Source organism: Rhinolophus sinicus, chromosome 17, assembly GCF_057876585.1.
Source record: "Rhinolophus sinicus isolate RSI-liver-muscle chromosome 17, RSI-T2T, whole genome shotgun sequence".
In the NCBI taxonomy this organism is placed as follows: Eukaryota; Metazoa; Chordata; class Mammalia; order Chiroptera; family Rhinolophidae; genus Rhinolophus; species Rhinolophus sinicus.
The window spans coordinates 155,788,213-155,806,224 of NC_142517.1; the positions used below are offsets into that span (position 1 = coordinate 155,788,213).

Genomic DNA, 18,012 nt, shown 5'->3' on the forward strand with positions numbered 1-18,012 from the left:
AATGAACCACACTTTACAAGTTTCTTGACCTTATTTTTTAAGAAATTTTTTACACTTGTATGTGGACATACTGACTTACCTTAACATATTAGAATGGAAAGTTCATTAATTCTTTTTAAAAAGTGATTATATACATATTATTCTGAGGAAATAAAAGTGTGTAATTACTACCAGAATTTCATCACCTCTTTAAATGATTGCACTAATCATTTTGAATAATGGCACTATAATTTTAAAAAACAAGATTTTTCTTAAATCATGTTTATTTTATAGAATTTTTTTGTTTAATTTTTTTAAGTCTAAGTTATCTTAGCACCAGAATGTATTAATGTTTGAGTTACTTTTAGGATTAAATACTTCCCTTTAAGCAAATGAAAAAATGCAATAAATATTCATTGTGATTTTCAACACTATTTAGCTATAACATTTTGGTAAATTTTCCTGGATTTTTGTGTGTTTTAAAAATACAAATCTATCTCCTGGAGACTACAAAGTTACTTACATCTAACTCAATGATGATTAATAAGATGGAAGGCCTTTAACTTGTTCATAGAAATATTTGATTAACAGGTAAATAAATGCATGAAAGTGTGTATCGATGATTAGATGTTTACTACGTTCTTCTAAAATGGATATTTTTTCTGCTCTAAATTATGTACAATATGATCATTCAGTTTGATATTTAATGCCTTACCTACATGTCAAGCTACCTATTGATTTTCCTCTAGGTCATTGTGTTTACACTTTGTAATTAGCTTTACTCTTTGAAAATATAATCTTATATACATATTGAAACAAATTTTCTTTTTAAAGGAAAAAATAAGAAGATGTCAACAGACTAAAAAGATGTTTTCAGAGGCATAGAGTCTTCAGGAATATACTGGAGTTCATGAGGTCTCAAGGTTAGCAGTTTATACATTATTTTCATGCTTTACAGATCTGAGATACAACTGTAACTGTTCCAAGTTGTTACTGCTAATGTGTAATTAGATAATAAGAATAATGTTCTTACTTAAAATATATATTTTTAACAAAATCTCTTCAAAATTAAAAAAAATAATAATTTATACCATAAATGTATTATTTGGTTCAACTGGAGATCGTTAAAATATTGTTTTAGTAGAAAACCAAATTATAATATGCTTCACTTTTTTAAAGAGTAGCCCTGTTACCATAAAAATAAATACATATTAGGCATCCCTATAACATTTTATAATGATTTGTTAAGGAATGTACAACTATTTAGCACAGTTTTCATTTTTTTTTTTTTTTTTTATCTTTGGTTACAATATACACACATGTACATACATAATTTAGAAAAAAAAAGCTAACCAGCAATCCTTCTAAAATTATTTGAATCCCATTCCTTGACCCAGCAATCATACTTCTGGGTACTTATCTGAAGAAATCCAAAACAATAATTTGAAAAGATGTATGATCCCTATGTTCATTGCAGCATTATTTACAATAGCCAAGATATGGAAGCAACCTAAGTGCCCATCAATAGGTGATTGGATAAAGATGTGGTAGATATATACAATGGAATATTATTCAGCCATCAAAAACAATGAAATTGTGCCATTTGTGACTACATGGAAGGACGTAGAGGGTATTGTGCTAAGTGAAATAAGTCAGACAAAGACAAATATCATATGATCTCACCTATATGTGGAATCTAAAAAACAAAATGAATAAAAAAACAAAAGAGAAATAAATATAGATATGTAAATAAACTGATAGTTGCCAGGTGGCAGCAAGTGTTACTGGGCTGGGTGAAAAAGATTATGAGATTAGTAAGTACAAAATGACAGTTACAAAATAGTCATGGGGATGTGAAGTACAAGATAGGCAATATAGTCAATAATATTGTGATAACTATGAATGGTGTCAGATGGGTACTAGACTTACGCATCAGGGGAATCATTTTGTAAGTTATATAAATGTCTAACTTACTATACTGTAGACCTAAAACTAATATAATATTGAATGTCAACTGTACTTGAAAAAAGTAATAAGTAAAAGCAACTGGAAAAAAATAAGAAAAATATTTTTTAAAAAATGCAGCAATGTTTTTGCCTTAGAGCAAATTAATTCTAGTGGGTAGAAACACATAAGCCATAAAAACAAAGCAAATTATGTATTATGTTAAATAGTGATACTGCTATAAAGTAAAGAAAATGGGAAAAGGAATATACAGTATACGGAGCGATGGAATTTTAAAATAACCCTAACAATTTAGTACTGCATAATTTACACAAAAGAAATAAATACCACTTTTGCCCACATCGTGCCAACTAAAAACAAGTGTGATGAAATACAACACCTGCTGGTAAGTTTTCTAAATCATCATTTGCTAAGGTAAATGTTGTTAATTTATATATATATATATATATATATATATATATATATATATATATATATAAAAACTAATATGCGTCTGCCTTGATTTTGCCAGAAAGAAAAGACATAATTTTTAAGTGATAACACATTTACTACACACACATATTGTCAAAATGTTTGCAATAAAGAAATATACAATGAAATATGGATTAATCCATTCACTTACTAAAAGGGTAAAGACTGTATTTATCTGTGTATGGGAGGGCCAATTCATTTTTTCAAATTGAATAAATACTATAAATTTTAAGTAGTTGACGATCACTATGACAATACATATAGATGATACATGGTGCTAGAAGTCTCTCTCTCTCTATATTTTTTTTAATCATTCCTACTTTTAGGAGAACACTGAATACTGGGACTGAAGATTGAGGAGAATTATTTAAATACTACCTCATTCACATGATACGCTAATTTTTTACAGGACATATGTCTTCTTTTGTATATTTGACTTATTAGATTTGGAAATGAAATCAATCTATTTTTGATTATTAAAAAATGAGTTATCAGGTTTCTTTTGATGATAATCAGATTGGAATTTTTCTATTAAATGTTAGGTGCTGAGCACAGGAATCTGGAGGTGTTTATGGCCCAGATAACACTGTCCATCTATACTATACAGATGAACCCATCACATAAATTGACATTATCTTAAAAGTCATTCAGTCTTGACGTTAGTGGATAGAATTGAAAGGTTTAGCCAATTTTGTTTCAGAAATAGTAGTTAAATCAGTTCTTTTCATTGTTAATAAGTCAATGTGAAAGGAATATCTAGCCATCCAAATAAACAAAATTTGGATTAGGAGTTCTTAAAACCTATTAAATATTGCAACTCCTTCAGTCTTCCAAAAGGCAGGTATTATAAACAACACATCATCTAAAGGAAATACATGTCTGGTATTAGAGTAGTAAAAGAAGTTCAAAGTAAAGGGCATCATTGTTAGAGGGTCTATCTTAAGTAAGCCAAAGCAGAGGGTATTTATTACATGTTGTATTGTAGCCAGAAGAAATGGTCAGCTCTATGACGTTGACCAAAAAAAAACAGGCAACTGGTAATTTATATAATCCAATTTATAATTTATATAATCCAGTTTTCTCAGGCTGAGCACTGTTGACATTTTCATCAGATGATTCTTTGTTGTGGTGGCTGTCCTGTGCATTGCAGGATGTTTAGCAGCATCCCTGGCACTAGATGCCAATAGTATTCCACCCCGCAGTTGTAAAAACCAAAAATGTCTCCAGACATTGCCCAACGTCCCCTTGGGACAAAATTATCACAAGATGAGAACCACTGATTGATTATACCCTCACCTCTGCAACCTCATTAAACGTCCACTCCCTATCAACCACAAAACCTAACCACCTTACAGCATCTTGTTCTCAATTAGAACTCAACTGAGACACTTTAAATTCCAACCTCCCTTGTTAAAGTGGAACTCACCTCTGTTGGACCATCTGTGTGTTTTAGTTTCCTTTTATCTGCTTTTACTTGACCTTGTATCTAAAATGGTCTTACAAAATAATGAGTGAATGTAAAATAAGAAAAAAATTAGGGAAAAGGAAAAATAAGGTAAAAACTTAAGATTAAGTCAGGAGTGATGTTAGGTTACAAATGAAATTAAACCCTTTTTCCTCTCACTTTTTTTTCTTTTTATCCAAATTCCATGATACCTGGATCTTTCCACATTCTCCAAGTCTTGCTTGAAATTATAGCTTGTATACCAGCAGCTTACCTTCCATTCTACAGATTGTCCTTTCTTACACCATATATGCAACCTTGAATCCAAATATAGTGACTATTCTCTTTTCTTACCTCCAGGCACATGAGTGCTACAGGAGCAAATTATACCACTGCAGATGCGTGGTTTTCTGAGTTAGCTGTTCAGTAGCTTTCACTAATCCTTTTTCTCTGTGGTCAGCCTCTGTTCCAAAGGTTTCTCACCCCACTTAAACCATACAATCTCTCCCCATCGCTCTCAGTGCACCTGCTATTTTAACAAGAAAATTGAGGTCATTCTATGGAAACTACCTGTGTATCTTTGCATTTCCCTCCAGTATCAAACTGCTACATCTATCAACATTCTTACCTTTTTTCCCTTTAACTTAAAGAATCAAGAATCCTTCCTGCTACTGCAGGCAAAGCCAGTGTTTGAGATTTTTCCCTATCACTGATGCTGAGAGGCTTTTGCCATTAGTTCCTTCCTTTTTGTCCTTTATCTTCAATTTCTTCATCTTTGCTGGCCCCTTTCCTTCAACCTATACACATTCTTCAAGCTGCTGTCCAAAGAAGTGAATCAACAAACAAAAACAAACCGAGCTTTCTTCACAAGATTACACCTCCGCTACCATTCAATCTCTCTCCTCCCCAGTTCATTCAAGCTCTCCATAGAAGCAGTCTGCAAGCATTATCTCCAGTTTCTAAGATGCAGTCACTCCTGAGTACAGCGCTATCTGATTTCTAACCCCATTTAATGGAGCATGCTCTCTCTAAAGGTACTGATGACCTGCAGCCCTTTATCTTGCCTGGCTCTCTCCAGGGGTATTTGACACTGTTAACTTCATTTTTCTTCTTTCACACTCCCTGGGCTGTTGTGACATCCGTCCCTCTTGGCTTACCTCACACCTTGTGCATCCTTTTGTGAAGGCCCCTTTCACAGGCTCATCTTTCTCTGTTCTTTCACAGAGTCACGAATCACAAATTCAAATATGGATAGGTGGCCATAGACAATATAAGTCAGTCAAGTCAGCCCATTGAAAACAATAAATGCTCTAGCAGCCAAACAAACATGCCCACAAAAGTTCTTTTTTTTTTTAATTTTTTATTGGGGAATAGTGTGCTTCTCCAGGGCCCATCAGCTCCAAGTCGTCCTTCAATCTAATTGTGGAGGGTGCAGCTCAGCTCCAAGTCCAGTCACTGTTTTTAATCTTTTAGTTGCAGGGGGCACAGCCCACCATCCCATGCGGGAATTGAACTGTCAACCTTGTTGTTAAGAACTCATGCTCTAACCAACTGAGCCATCCGGCCACCCCTCCAGAAGCTCAGTGGCAGCTCATTGTCTTCAAATCTAGTTGTGGAGGGCGCAGCTCACTGGCCCATGTGGGAATCGAACCTGCAACCCTGTTGCTCACACTCTAACCTGAGCCATCAGGCCACCCCCCCCCCCCCCACAAAAGTTCTTGATATTTTGCTTTTGCTCAAATGACTTCCTAGAGACATTTCAGCTTATTCTCCTGCTCTTCTTCATCAAGCAAAGCCACGCTTATGACTTCACTATTAACATAGATGGCAATGATTCCAACCCTCTTCTTTGATTAAGCTACAGAATTGCATATTATGATATAAAATTGAGAAGAAGGTACAGAGATTTCCCATATATTCCCCACCCCCACACATGCATAGCTTGCCCCATTATCAGTATCCCCTACCAGAGTGGTACACTTGTTACAATTCATGAACCTACATGGACACATCATAACCACTCAAAGTCCATGGTTTACCTTAAAGCCCACTCTTAGTGTTATACATTGTATGGATTTGGACAAATGTATAAAGACATGTATCCATCACTGTACTGTTATACAGAGTATTTTCATTACGCTAAAAATCCTTCCCTCCACATTGTCATCCCTTATCTCCACACCCTAACCCCTGGCAACCACTGCTCTTTTTACTGTCTCCATAGTTTTGCCTTTTCCAGAAGGTTTTATAGTTAGAATCTTAACAGTGTGTAGTGTTCTCAGATTGGCTTCTTTCACTTAGTAATGTGCATTTAAGGTTCCTCCATGTCTTTTTGTGGCTTGATAGCCCATTTCTTTTTAGTGTTGAAAATATTCCGTTGTCTGGATGTACCAAACTTGATCCATTCACTACCAAAGAACATCGTTGTCAGTTATGAATAAAGCTTCTAGAAACATTCATGTGCAGATTTTTGCACAGACATAAGTTTTACCTCATTTGGGTAAATACCAAGGAGTACAATTGCTAAGTCATATGTTAAAAGTGAGTATATTTGGTTTTGTAAGAAACCACCCAACTGCCACAATGCCTGTACCATTTTGCATTCCCCCTGTCAGTGAATGAGAGTTTCTGTTGCTCCACATTCTCTCTACCATTTGCTGATGTCAGTGTTTTGAGTTTTGGCTATTGTAATAGATATGTAGTGCTATCTGATTGTTTTAATTTGCATTTTCCTAATGACATGATGTGAAACATATTTTCTTATGGTTATTTTCCATCTGTATATTTTCTTTGATGAGGTGTCTGTTCAGGTCTTTGGCCCATTTTTCAATCGTTTTTTTTTTTTTTTTTTTTTCCTTTCTTCCTCTTGTTGGATATTAAGAGTTCTTTGTATATTTTATTTTTTCCCAAATTTTACTGAGTTGTTTTCTATTGTTGAGCTGTGAGAGTTCTTTTTAAATATTCTGGATAAAAATACTTTGGGAGATGTGCAATTTGTAAACATTTTATTCCCCTTCCATGGCTTGTTTTTTGTATTCTAGACTGTTTTTTCTCAGAGAGTTTTTATTTTTGATGAAGTCATATTTATCATGTTTTCTTTTATGCTTATTGGTTTTGGTGTTATATCTAAGAGCTCTTTGCCTAACCCAAAGATTTTCACCTATTTTTCATCTAAATGTTTTATAATTTCAGTTTTACATTTAGGTATATAATCAATTTTGCATAAGATTTTGTATGAGACTGAAGTTCAATATTTTGCATAGACATTCAACTGTTCCATCACCATTTTTTAAAAAGACTATCTTTTCTCCATTAAATTGCCTTTGGACCTTTGTCAAAACTCAATTGTATTTGTGTGGATCAATTTCTGTCCTCTCGAGTCTGTCCTATTGGTATGTGCATTTATAGTTTTTCCCATTAACACACTGTCTTGATTACTGTAGCTTTATAGTAAGTCTTGAGATCAGATAGTGGGTATCCTTTTCTTTTTCAAAATTGCTTTGGTATTTTGACTCCTTTGCCTTGCCCTATAATTTTTAGCATCAACTTGTTGCTATTTACAAAAAAATCCTGCTGTGATTTTGATTGAAAATTCATTGATGTATATTAGAAAAGGCTCCAATTTTAACTTAAATAAGGAAAGACATTTTAAATAACATTCACTGCATGTATAAGATACAAAAATATCAATATTATTAAAATATAGAAAATTGTTACACATCACTAAGAAAAGAATACCTCATTGGGATAATTGGCAAGGCCCTGTGGGAACTTTTTACAAAAGAATTTTCAGTCACTTCTCAACTTAAAAAAAAAAAGTTCAACATAATTATCAAAGACATTTGATATGTAATGGTCATATAAACAAATATGACTGAGAAATAATGTGGCATACTAACATCATTTTTAAGATTAGACTGAACTTTGAGTTCATTTTTACTCTCTGTGGTAATTTAAGCAAACTGTTTAAATTTTCTAATGTTCAGACACTTTACAAGTAAAGTAGATACAAAGTCTGGCATATTGTAAACACACAAATGTGGATTATTATCATAAATACATTCAATGTTGGTAAAGATGTGGGGAAATGAAGCCTATCATACTATAAGTGATGGACAGGTAAATAGGTTCAACTTTTCTAGAAGGCAATTTGTTATTATCAAATAATCTTACTCCTTGCCTAATCTTTGACCTAGGGGTTCCAGATTATTTTTAAAAACTTCCATGAGATAATTAGTTATGAACTCAAAACTATGTACACAAAATATTCATTGAGGTTGTAAATATAAAACAATGAAAATGAGAACCTGCATGACTGAAAATAATGAGATAACTAAATCATTAAATATCTATGTAAAGTAATATTCTGAGATGGTTAAATAAAAGTGTATCTATAGCATTTTTTATTATTGGAGACCCATCTGAAATACAATAAGTGAAAAATGAGGCTATAAAATAGCTTTCACAGTATGATGCCCTTTATGCTTTTAAATTATGTATGTGCATGGAAGAAGGGATGATTATGTAAATTCATGTGTATGTGTGGATGCACATACACATGTATAATAAAAGTGGTTAGGTGTAAATTTAATTTATTGCCTTATGTTTTTCAGTAGTCTCCTAATTTCCTGAAAACAGGTCTTATTATTAAAATAAAGATAATTTAACAGATGAAATGTAAAGGGATAGAAAATCATAAACTATATAAAAAGATAATCAGCCAACTACTTGAAACATTTATTTCATAGTTTCAGTGAAGGGTGATTAGCCTCATTATTTAAAGATATCCACAAATTAATAACAATAAGATTCCAGTAGAAAAATGTAAGAACAACATGCATAAGAAATAAGTATGAATAGCTAATAACACACGGATACTTCATCTTCAATGGTACTCAAAGAAATGTGAATAAAATGTTATTTTATGTTTATCAAATTAGCAAAAGATTTTTATTGCACATCTTTTTCACTGTCATATACTGTTGATGAAAATATATTAGTAGCAAAATATGTTAAGAAACTTTTATATGCTTATTGTTTCTTATCTTAAAAAAAAAACCAATAGATTTGGGGTGGCCGGTTAGCTCAGTTGGTTAGAGCGTGGTGCTAATAACACCAGGGTTGCCGGTTCAATCCCCGCATGGGCCACTGTGAGCTGCACCCTCCTTAAAAAAAAGAAAAATAAAATAAAATAAACTGTTATATTAAAAAAAAAAAAGCAATAAATTTTCAGACAAAAGGAAGTGTATCATGGCATTATATTATTATATAATTGTTTGAAACATTGAAAATACATGTTCTGTATTTGGAGAATTATTTAAAAAATTGTGGTACATCCAGAAGGCGGATAGTATTTTACAGCCACTAAAATATCACTTATAAGAAAGTTTAATGACGTGAAAAATACTCAGAAAAAGTTAGATGAGAAAAATAGACATGAGAAAGTTGAGATAATATATAAATTCAATATATAATAGCATTAAAGTAAATTAAAGACTGGGAGAAGTTAAACCAAAATAGTCACAAATATTTTAAAATAACATAAATATTATAAATAGTATTTGAAGTACAAATATTTCCTTTCAAAAGTAGAATGACAAATGATTTTTCCTTTTACTTTATTCATTTAGAAATGTTCATAAATTTTATTGGGAAAAAAAAAAACCCAGAAAACTGCCAATTTCTTCCCTGACCCAACTCTTTTCCTGCTACTGTGTTCACCATCTCAGTTAAAAGTAGCCTAAGTCAGGATCCTGCAAAGTAACTGAGATTATTCCTTCTCGTTCATCAATCACTTCCAGAAAATGATGACCAAATTCTACTGAGTTTTTTCCTCATGCTATTTCTCATCCCCTCCCGAGACTTGTATTGTCACTACCACCACTTTAATTCCATTGCTCTTCATCTATCACGTGGATAAAAGTGGTAGCCAATTGATGTGTTTCCTTGTTTGCATCCTTCAGATCCATTCTCAGTACAGCTGCCCAGAGGCTCAATCTAGAAAAAAATATCTGACCATGACCTTCATTCACTCTCTTAAATATATTCAAAGATTTCCCATACATTGATCAGATCCAAGCTCTTGTCTCAATTATCCATCTGCCTTTTGCATTCTTCTTCAGCATCTTCGCTCACCATGCTCAGTTTGATTCTACATTTCGTCAGTCCTGAACTCTTTTATAGTCACCCCCTTAGTTTCATACATACTTGTTCTTGTTTGGAATATTATTTTCATCTCCTCCTCCCCTTTCTTCGCTTCACTCGCTTTTTATGCTGAAATGCTTGTGAGTAGATCTAGTGACTCCTCCTTCAGAAAGTCTTTTCTGAGCACTTTTCATGTTTTAGGACCTTATGTTTACTGTCAGATAATTGATGACTTTATTCAAATTATTTATTTACATGCTATCCTCCCCTTAGACCAGTGAACTCCAAACCATAATGCATATAACCTATGGGGTAGACAAGATCTTTTGAGAAGCCAAGTAAAATTATTAGTGTTTACTATATGTATGTTTCCTCATCATTTCTCACATCTATGCTTAAATATCATATGATTTAAATAATATATTTGTACAGTAATGCATTACATTATATATAAATACATATATAGGAGTGGAGTACATGCAGAAACTTTTTTTTACTGGTGGGAATGTATGATTAAAACGATTGAAGACCTTGCACTGAAGCTACAGAAAGGTGAGGAATATGGCTTATTTATCCAGAGCACATAGCAAAGCGCTTGACACATAGGGACTTTGTTGAACTTAACAGAAATTAAAATTTTAGCAAACTCCTATCCACAGTTAGGAAGTTAGTTATGAAGATTATAAATTTGGCTTAAGGTGGGAAATTCTCATTTACTAAACCTGATGTCTAAGAGAATTAGAGGGAATTTGAGAGAAAAAAATAAAAAGCAGTAGAGAAAAATCCATACTAAAGTGACTTTCATGATTGCAAAGTTTTTAAATTGCAAAGAATAAGAACAGATGTATGCTTATAGTTTCCCAAAGGAATCTACAAGCAACATTGTCATAGACTAGAAGATCTGCGAGGATTTACTGAAGGGAGTATACATTTTCAAAGCAAATGAAATTCTGAGCATAGAGTATGTTATTTGACCCCAAGTCTACAAGCTCAGAACCTATAAGTTCTTTAAAAATTTCTTTTACAGGGAGCTGCCCAAATTATATCGTATTTGTATTTGTATGGGGATACTTGCCAATCAGTTTCAATACTAATCTGATAGAAGGGCCTGAAGTCCAAACCAGAAGAAGCATTCCATTCCAATAGGTTTGATTATCTTATAGTGAATGACTCCTAATTTTCATAATATTATAGTTCTAGTTATCTATAATTCCAAACAAAGAATGTAGGGAAAATGTACAGAAAAGCCATCTTTAGGGTTTCTATTAAGGACAAATAGATACACAAATGAATGAATAAAATATTTACAAACTATTTTGGTGTTGTCTTTAGGGTTAAGTTGAAAGTAACTATCTAAACACCACATCAGATGATGGAAAAAATGTTTCTAATTAGGTTTTTAAAAAATTTTTGTAAGTATGATGAATTAAGAGGCCCTCTTGGATTTCTTATTCAATGTTATTGCTCTATGTTTTCCTGCCCTTTTTTTATTTTATTTTAAGCAGAGCACATTCAATTTAGTTGTTTCTTTAGGTTTTTAAATCAAACCAAAAATAACCATCTAAAAATTTGTGTTTCTCTTGGACAGTTTTATCTCGTTCTAAGGCACACATTTCCTGAAACAATGTTATTTTTATCTCACTTATGACTACCTTTAAGAATTTGAAGAAATAAAACTATATAGGAGAAGATCCAAGATGGCAGATTAGGTAAACTCTATGCCTGCTTTCCCAGCATCACATCAAATTTACAACTAAATTATAGAACAATCAGTGTAAAGAATCATCCGAAGACTAGCTGAACAGAAACCATATAACTAAGGATATAAAAAAGAGGCCACTTCAAGACTGAAAAAATAAATATTTTAATTAAAAATAAGCAAAAAAAAGGGGAACGAAATATATGGTAGAGATCTTTCTCATATGGCATCGTAGATTAAGAAAAAATAAAACTGACAGATGAAACCTATTTTAGAATAGCTAAAAAAAATCTTAGCAATTATATATATATATATATATATATATATATATATATATATATATATGTGTATGTATATGTATATGAAATATATACAGGTAACCCCCATATAACACGGTTGTTAGGTCCCTAAAAAGTGCCATGTTATGAGAATCTGTGTTACACAAAACAAAGAACTAGTACAAAAAAGGGAGTGAGCTTCCAAAAATTTAAAAACATACTGTTATATTTTTAATTAAGAGAAATGTCTTTATTAAAGCAATTTTCACTAAATGTATAACATATTACTATGTATTAATATTTTCTTCATCATCACTACTAAGCACCATTAACCGAGGGGATTTCTTTTTGACAAGATATCTTCATCCTCTGAACGTAATACTCCATGAACAAAACGGATTTAAAATTCTAATACATTTTAAAATTCTGCAGTCAAATCTGATACGATGTCCACACTTGAATGAAAAATTTCAAATGAGATAGCTTTTGCTCTTAAAAGCTCTTATTATGTTCTATGTTGTTCGGGGATTTTCCTAATTTCGAATGAGATATGCTTTGCTCGCAAAAGATCTTATTACGCTCCATGTTGTTCCGGGATTTCTCTAATTCTCAAACCGTGTTAGAGTGAAACCGTGTTGTAGAAGCGCCATGTTATACAGAGGTTACCTGTATTTTATTCATCAAAATGATTTTTCAAAACATAATGATATGATTTGTTTTGAACACAAACACTTAAGGAATTATCCTTAACATAGGTTTGATTTTCACTTGTCAATATCATATAACTATTTCTTGTACATCCAGTAAAGGTGGTGGCTTTATCTTTTTCTTAAATACAGTATAAACTGGAAGTGCTGATAACTGGCTGCAATTTTATGCTTTATTTTATCTCTAGGTATTTTATTTCTTAGGTCTTTAAACAAACAAATATAGTATAAATAATGGTCAAAAAATACAAAAGTACAATCAGAGTAACATAACTGACTCATTTCTAAACTCTCCTTAATCATTATTATCCTCATCTCAGACTGAGGGACTATTCTACTTTGAAATCCATTTTCAGTGCCTCCTGTAGCAATGGGAATCCCTCACTAGGCCATCTCTCCTTGACAGTCTCATGAGGTTAAAGGGCATAACAAGTGCTAAAAGAAGGCCAAGCTGCCTCATGCTCACATTGTGTGATCTATGTTGAAACTTCCAGAGGTTTATTGATGCAGTGGGACTAGAAAAATGAGAGCAGAGCCAATTTTCTCCATGGCCTTCACCCTTTCTCACAGACCACAAGATAACCACTGTTATCAAAAGGAAACTAGAATTTTCCTCTTCTGTTTTTTGTCATGCTAACATAATGGGATTTCTTTTTCTTCTCAAGGACGTTTTACTGGGTTAAATATAAATGTTTAAGTAGGATAGTGCTTACATTCAGAACAAGTAGTGTATTTCCATTTCTTCTCTCTCTTACTGATATATAAATAATAGTATTAAAATAATCTTATATTTAAAATTGAAGCCATTACACCAACTTGAGGAGAGTTACAAAATTGTGTTTATAAATAGGCAAAATATATACGATGATATTTTTTGTTTTCATAATACCTATCATAGAAGATTTATGTTGATTAAAACAATACAACATACAATGAATCCTAAACCTAGGAGAGAATGATTCTTCTCATAACTGTAAAATTTGAAAAAAATATAAAGAAAGAAAATAAGGTAATAATAAGATGTATGTAGTAAAATTATCAAAGATTGTACTGCTTTCTGTAGTAAAGGCACATCTATGCTTTAAAATTAAAATAATCACAACTAGGTGTATTTCATTTAGACAAGGGCTGAAAACTAAAGATATGCTTTGGCCATCATAGTCTTTTTCTTTTTTTAAATTCAATTTTCTGATTTTCTACTACCCAGTTTCTTATTGTGAGCTACTTCATGTTTTTTTTTCAACTGTCTGGACTTGAGGTTGTGTGAGTTTGATACGCCAGCTTTAAAAAGTTATTGCATGATTTAAAAAACATTGACGTGTGTAGGGCAGTTTTTCTTATATACTATCGGCAGATATGTAAATTCTTTGCAATGCTTTTGACAGTAGTATTTGGCAATATTTATTAGACTATTAATTCCTTTGAATTTTCCATCTCCCTGAAGTTATTCTACAGAAACACTCATATAGGTGCATAAAAGATGTTCAGTGATAAATTGATGAAGAGTAAAAACTCACAAACCTTCCAAATACCTGTCAATAGGTATTAGTTTAATAAATTACAGTAAATCCATATAATGGAATATCATATAGCTCTTTAATAAAAGAATGATATAGTTCTAATATACCCTAACGTGGAAGGACATCAAATAAATGTTATTAAGTAAAACAAACAAAGTGGCAAAATATTTTCATGTTTCTGTAAATAATTATCACTTATTAAAATAATAACACATTAGTATATTGCTAATGTAAACCAAATCGGTAATGGTAGCTATCAAAGGGTGGGATTATGGTGGACTTCCTGTATTCTACACCTATATTCCTGTAACATTTAAATTATTAGCACAAGCATACATGACACACAATAAAAAGCTAAGATATAGACACTGAAAGCACTGAAACATATAAAAAATAATTAGATAAGATGTAAATTTCCTATATTTATATCTGAGGCATAGTTTGGCTATTGATACAGTAAGAATAATGGTATGCAATATGGTTCAAGTTGTAAACACTTATTGGATTATGTTTAGAAGCTTTTAGGTACTTTTTGTCTTTTTATTTATATGATAAAATACATTTTTAGAGGTAGAAGTAAAATGTTACTCATTCTCAAAAAGAAGAAAAACACTTAAATATTTAGGTACATATTCTTCATAGACATAAAAAGAAACATTTGGAGCCTCATGAAAAGTTTTAGGCTGGGGACCAAGTCTATTCTAAATGCTTTAGATGTCTATTTTTCTGACTCACACTTTAAAATTCTACAGTAATCTGTTTTGAAAGATAAAAACAAAAAAACAATGTATTCCTCCTGCTGTTGAGAAGAAAAAATTGTCAGCTCTGCCTTAATCATGAACCAGGCAGTGGGTTGCAAATAAACTTGGCAAAATTTAGATGCCCTGTCCTTGTAGACCATTTGGTCTACAAATGGACAGATGATATACAAGATGGCCTTCCTGTCATCAAGGATAGAATCAAGAATGAGGCAACTTGCATGCAGGAGAAGAAATTTGTGTGCTAGCCTTGGAAAATTTTATGTCTGACTTGATCACAACGACAGGTTTATTGCCATGATGAGGGAGAATTAAAACCTTGCTGTCCTAGAGAGGAACTCGAAAATGAAGAGGGGATCACAGTCTGGAAAATGAGATCATGGCTTGGACTATTGTCATCATTATCAATAACAAACATATCCTGAGAACTCACCAGATGAAAGGCATTGAATTAAGTGCAGTGAGGCTGATATTATAAAACCCACATGAGAAGCTGACAGAATGATATATATTTTACACAGTTTATTTAATGATATATGTAGTCATTTTAGCCATCACCAGAATTAGTAACATTTGAAAGTTTCTGTTTCCCATGAAACTATGACTCCTCAGAAAAATGCAGACAAAATTTCCATGTTAAATCAGAGGTTCTCTTCATTCATATGTTCTTGGTTTTACTTTAACTTGATTTTCTCAGGTTCACACTAGAGATAGAAAAGACAATCTGGTTTTGAACTCCAGGGTACACACACATTTGTGTGCCAGTAATATGGTTACACAATTCTTTTTAATTAAATCTTCACTTTAAATACAAAGTGTCATATATTCTAGTAGCTTGTCAGGTAGTACTAGTACTTTTGTTATTGTTCTAATCTTAGTTCAGGACAGACAACCTCAAAGTTTTAGAATGCAGATTGCATTTGACCTCATTTATTTACTATTAATCATGCTTATACAATTTTCTTCAGAATGCATGTGAGTATTCTTTTTATTCCTCCCTAAGAGTGAATAGACTAATATTTCTGCAATGTCTCCATAAATTTCAACTAAATATAGTTTTTACATGATTCCACCTGTCAATGAACATGCCAGTATCCAATGACCACATGAAAACCATCCTTATCACTTAAAATATTTGTTTCATCAAGTGACACGTAGACTAACTGTCTTTATGACTTGTATATTTTTTCTAGATGTTTATTGACCCCACCTTTATAAAATTTCGCTTAGAATTTCTTGAGTTTGTAACGTTAAACATGTGCCAAGCCCTTCAATACATTGAACAGAAATGTGTATAAGAATATTTGAGCTCTGACTATTCTACAGGGACACAGGTACAGATGCAGATTCTGGCAGTATCTGCCATCCTTCCAAAAGTTAAGTGGATCATTTAATCATGATCCACTATATGGAGTTCTTTCATGTGTGTCAGTTATTGGGCACATTAAATGCTACCACAGAAGAACAAGATTTTAAATTGTGTTTTCAATTAAATAGTGAATAAACAATATGCCTTATTATTATTTAAGATGTGCTGTAAGACCATATGTTGTTATACTTGATACAGCCATTCTTTCCACATGGTATCAGATGTATGGTAGTCCCCATCAAGAAACTGAAAACAGAATTTATAAAACAAACAATCAAACAGGAAACTCTTCCTTCCCTTTCCTCTCACTATCTCAGTGGACTCTACAAAAGAACCATCCACAACAGCCCAGATCTCTCTTTTTCACATTGCGCTATTGTTTCTACTGCCCAGGACATAAGATAAATCAACTTCTTCAAATGTCAGGAGAGAAGAATGGTGGATAGCAAACTCTATTGTTACTGACCCATTCAATTCTGTGCTGCTTTTCAGCGGGGACACAAAAAAAGGGACAAAGCAAGGAGAAAAGAAGCTACTTACTGAGTGTCAGTGGGTTTACAGATCCCAACCTCGTGAGTACTGAGCTATAGGGATTTGTTTATCACATGGTGAAGATATTCAGAGCCCAAATAAAGTCCCTTAGTGCCAGAAACCTCACCTCGCGTTTTCCAAATGAGAATGTCCGTGGATGCTATGATGTAACGAATGATATTTATCTGCTCTTTCAAATCAGCATTATGAGTAGCCAAAAGTTTTATCATCATCAATTAATATTTTCTGTCAGTATTATAAGTGTAAATGGGAGAAAAATATTATTACTAACTTTAAATTCATTTGTTTTGAATTATTAGCAATTCAGAATGTAACACATCCTCTCATAATTTTTTTTTTTTTTTTTTACGTTTCATTTATGGTACCTCAAAGAAGTAATCAGAACTTCCTTTTTCTGTGTGCTCTAAATGCTTTTTTCACTTCTTTCTTCTGTTTTTCCTTTTCACCGCCCTCCCCTTTCTATTTTCTTCTCTTATTGATCTCAGAGTTTCCTTCTGCCTACCTTAATTACATTTACAACCTAGAACTGCTGTTTGCCTTCCATTCTTATTTTTGATTTGTTCAAAAAACACTTATTATCTCCCATGGGCACTGGCACTGAAAATCCTAAGTGAAGAAGAAATAGCTTCTGCCTTAAGGAAACTACAGATTTCCTTTTCCTTTTGGCTTCTGCAAAGGAATTAGAAAAGCAAAACCAGAATGACTGAGGATAAAGGAAGCCGATGGAGTTGACCTTTAGCATTATTAGCAAGGACCCACTGCTCTAGCAGTATCGCCATCAGTTCAGTGATGGCTACAATTCCTTTAAAGCACAAAATCTTTCATTCGACACTATAGGAATGTCTATAAATACAAACACCCCCGAGAGAAATCTAGTTAATTAAGCTCTTCCTATGTGGGACTCCCATGGTGCATTGTTTAATTTATTTTATTATCATTATTATATACCATCTTGCCTCTAATTGTGCTATCTCCCAAAAACCGGTAGGAGAAAAGTGGGACAGATGATTTTGAGGCTCTGGCATTCCAATCTCCAATGATACCTTCCTTCCTCTCACTAGAATTCTTACTTCTTTGAAGACTGTATTAGCTGCCTCTACTTTCCCATATTCTTCATAAAATGATT

The 18,012-nt window shown here is 32.6% G+C and overlaps 1 protein-coding gene across 2 annotated transcripts in view; it reads left to right on the plus strand.

Annotated features, from left to right (window-relative positions):
* Positions 1-18,012, plus strand: part of CSRNP3 (cysteine and serine rich nuclear protein 3) — a 190,954-nt gene that overhangs the window by 43,662 nt on the left and 129,280 nt on the right. The window contains exon 3 of one of the 2 annotated variants that reach the window (XM_019727331.3): positions 814-902. The exons of the other annotated variant lie outside the window; for it this stretch is intronic. Within the exon in view, the coding sequence (XP_019582890.2) occupies positions 890-902 (13 nt within the window). The 5' untranslated portion in view covers positions 814-889. The remainder of the gene's footprint in view (positions 1-813; positions 903-18,012) is intronic. 2 annotated transcript variants of the gene reach the window in all.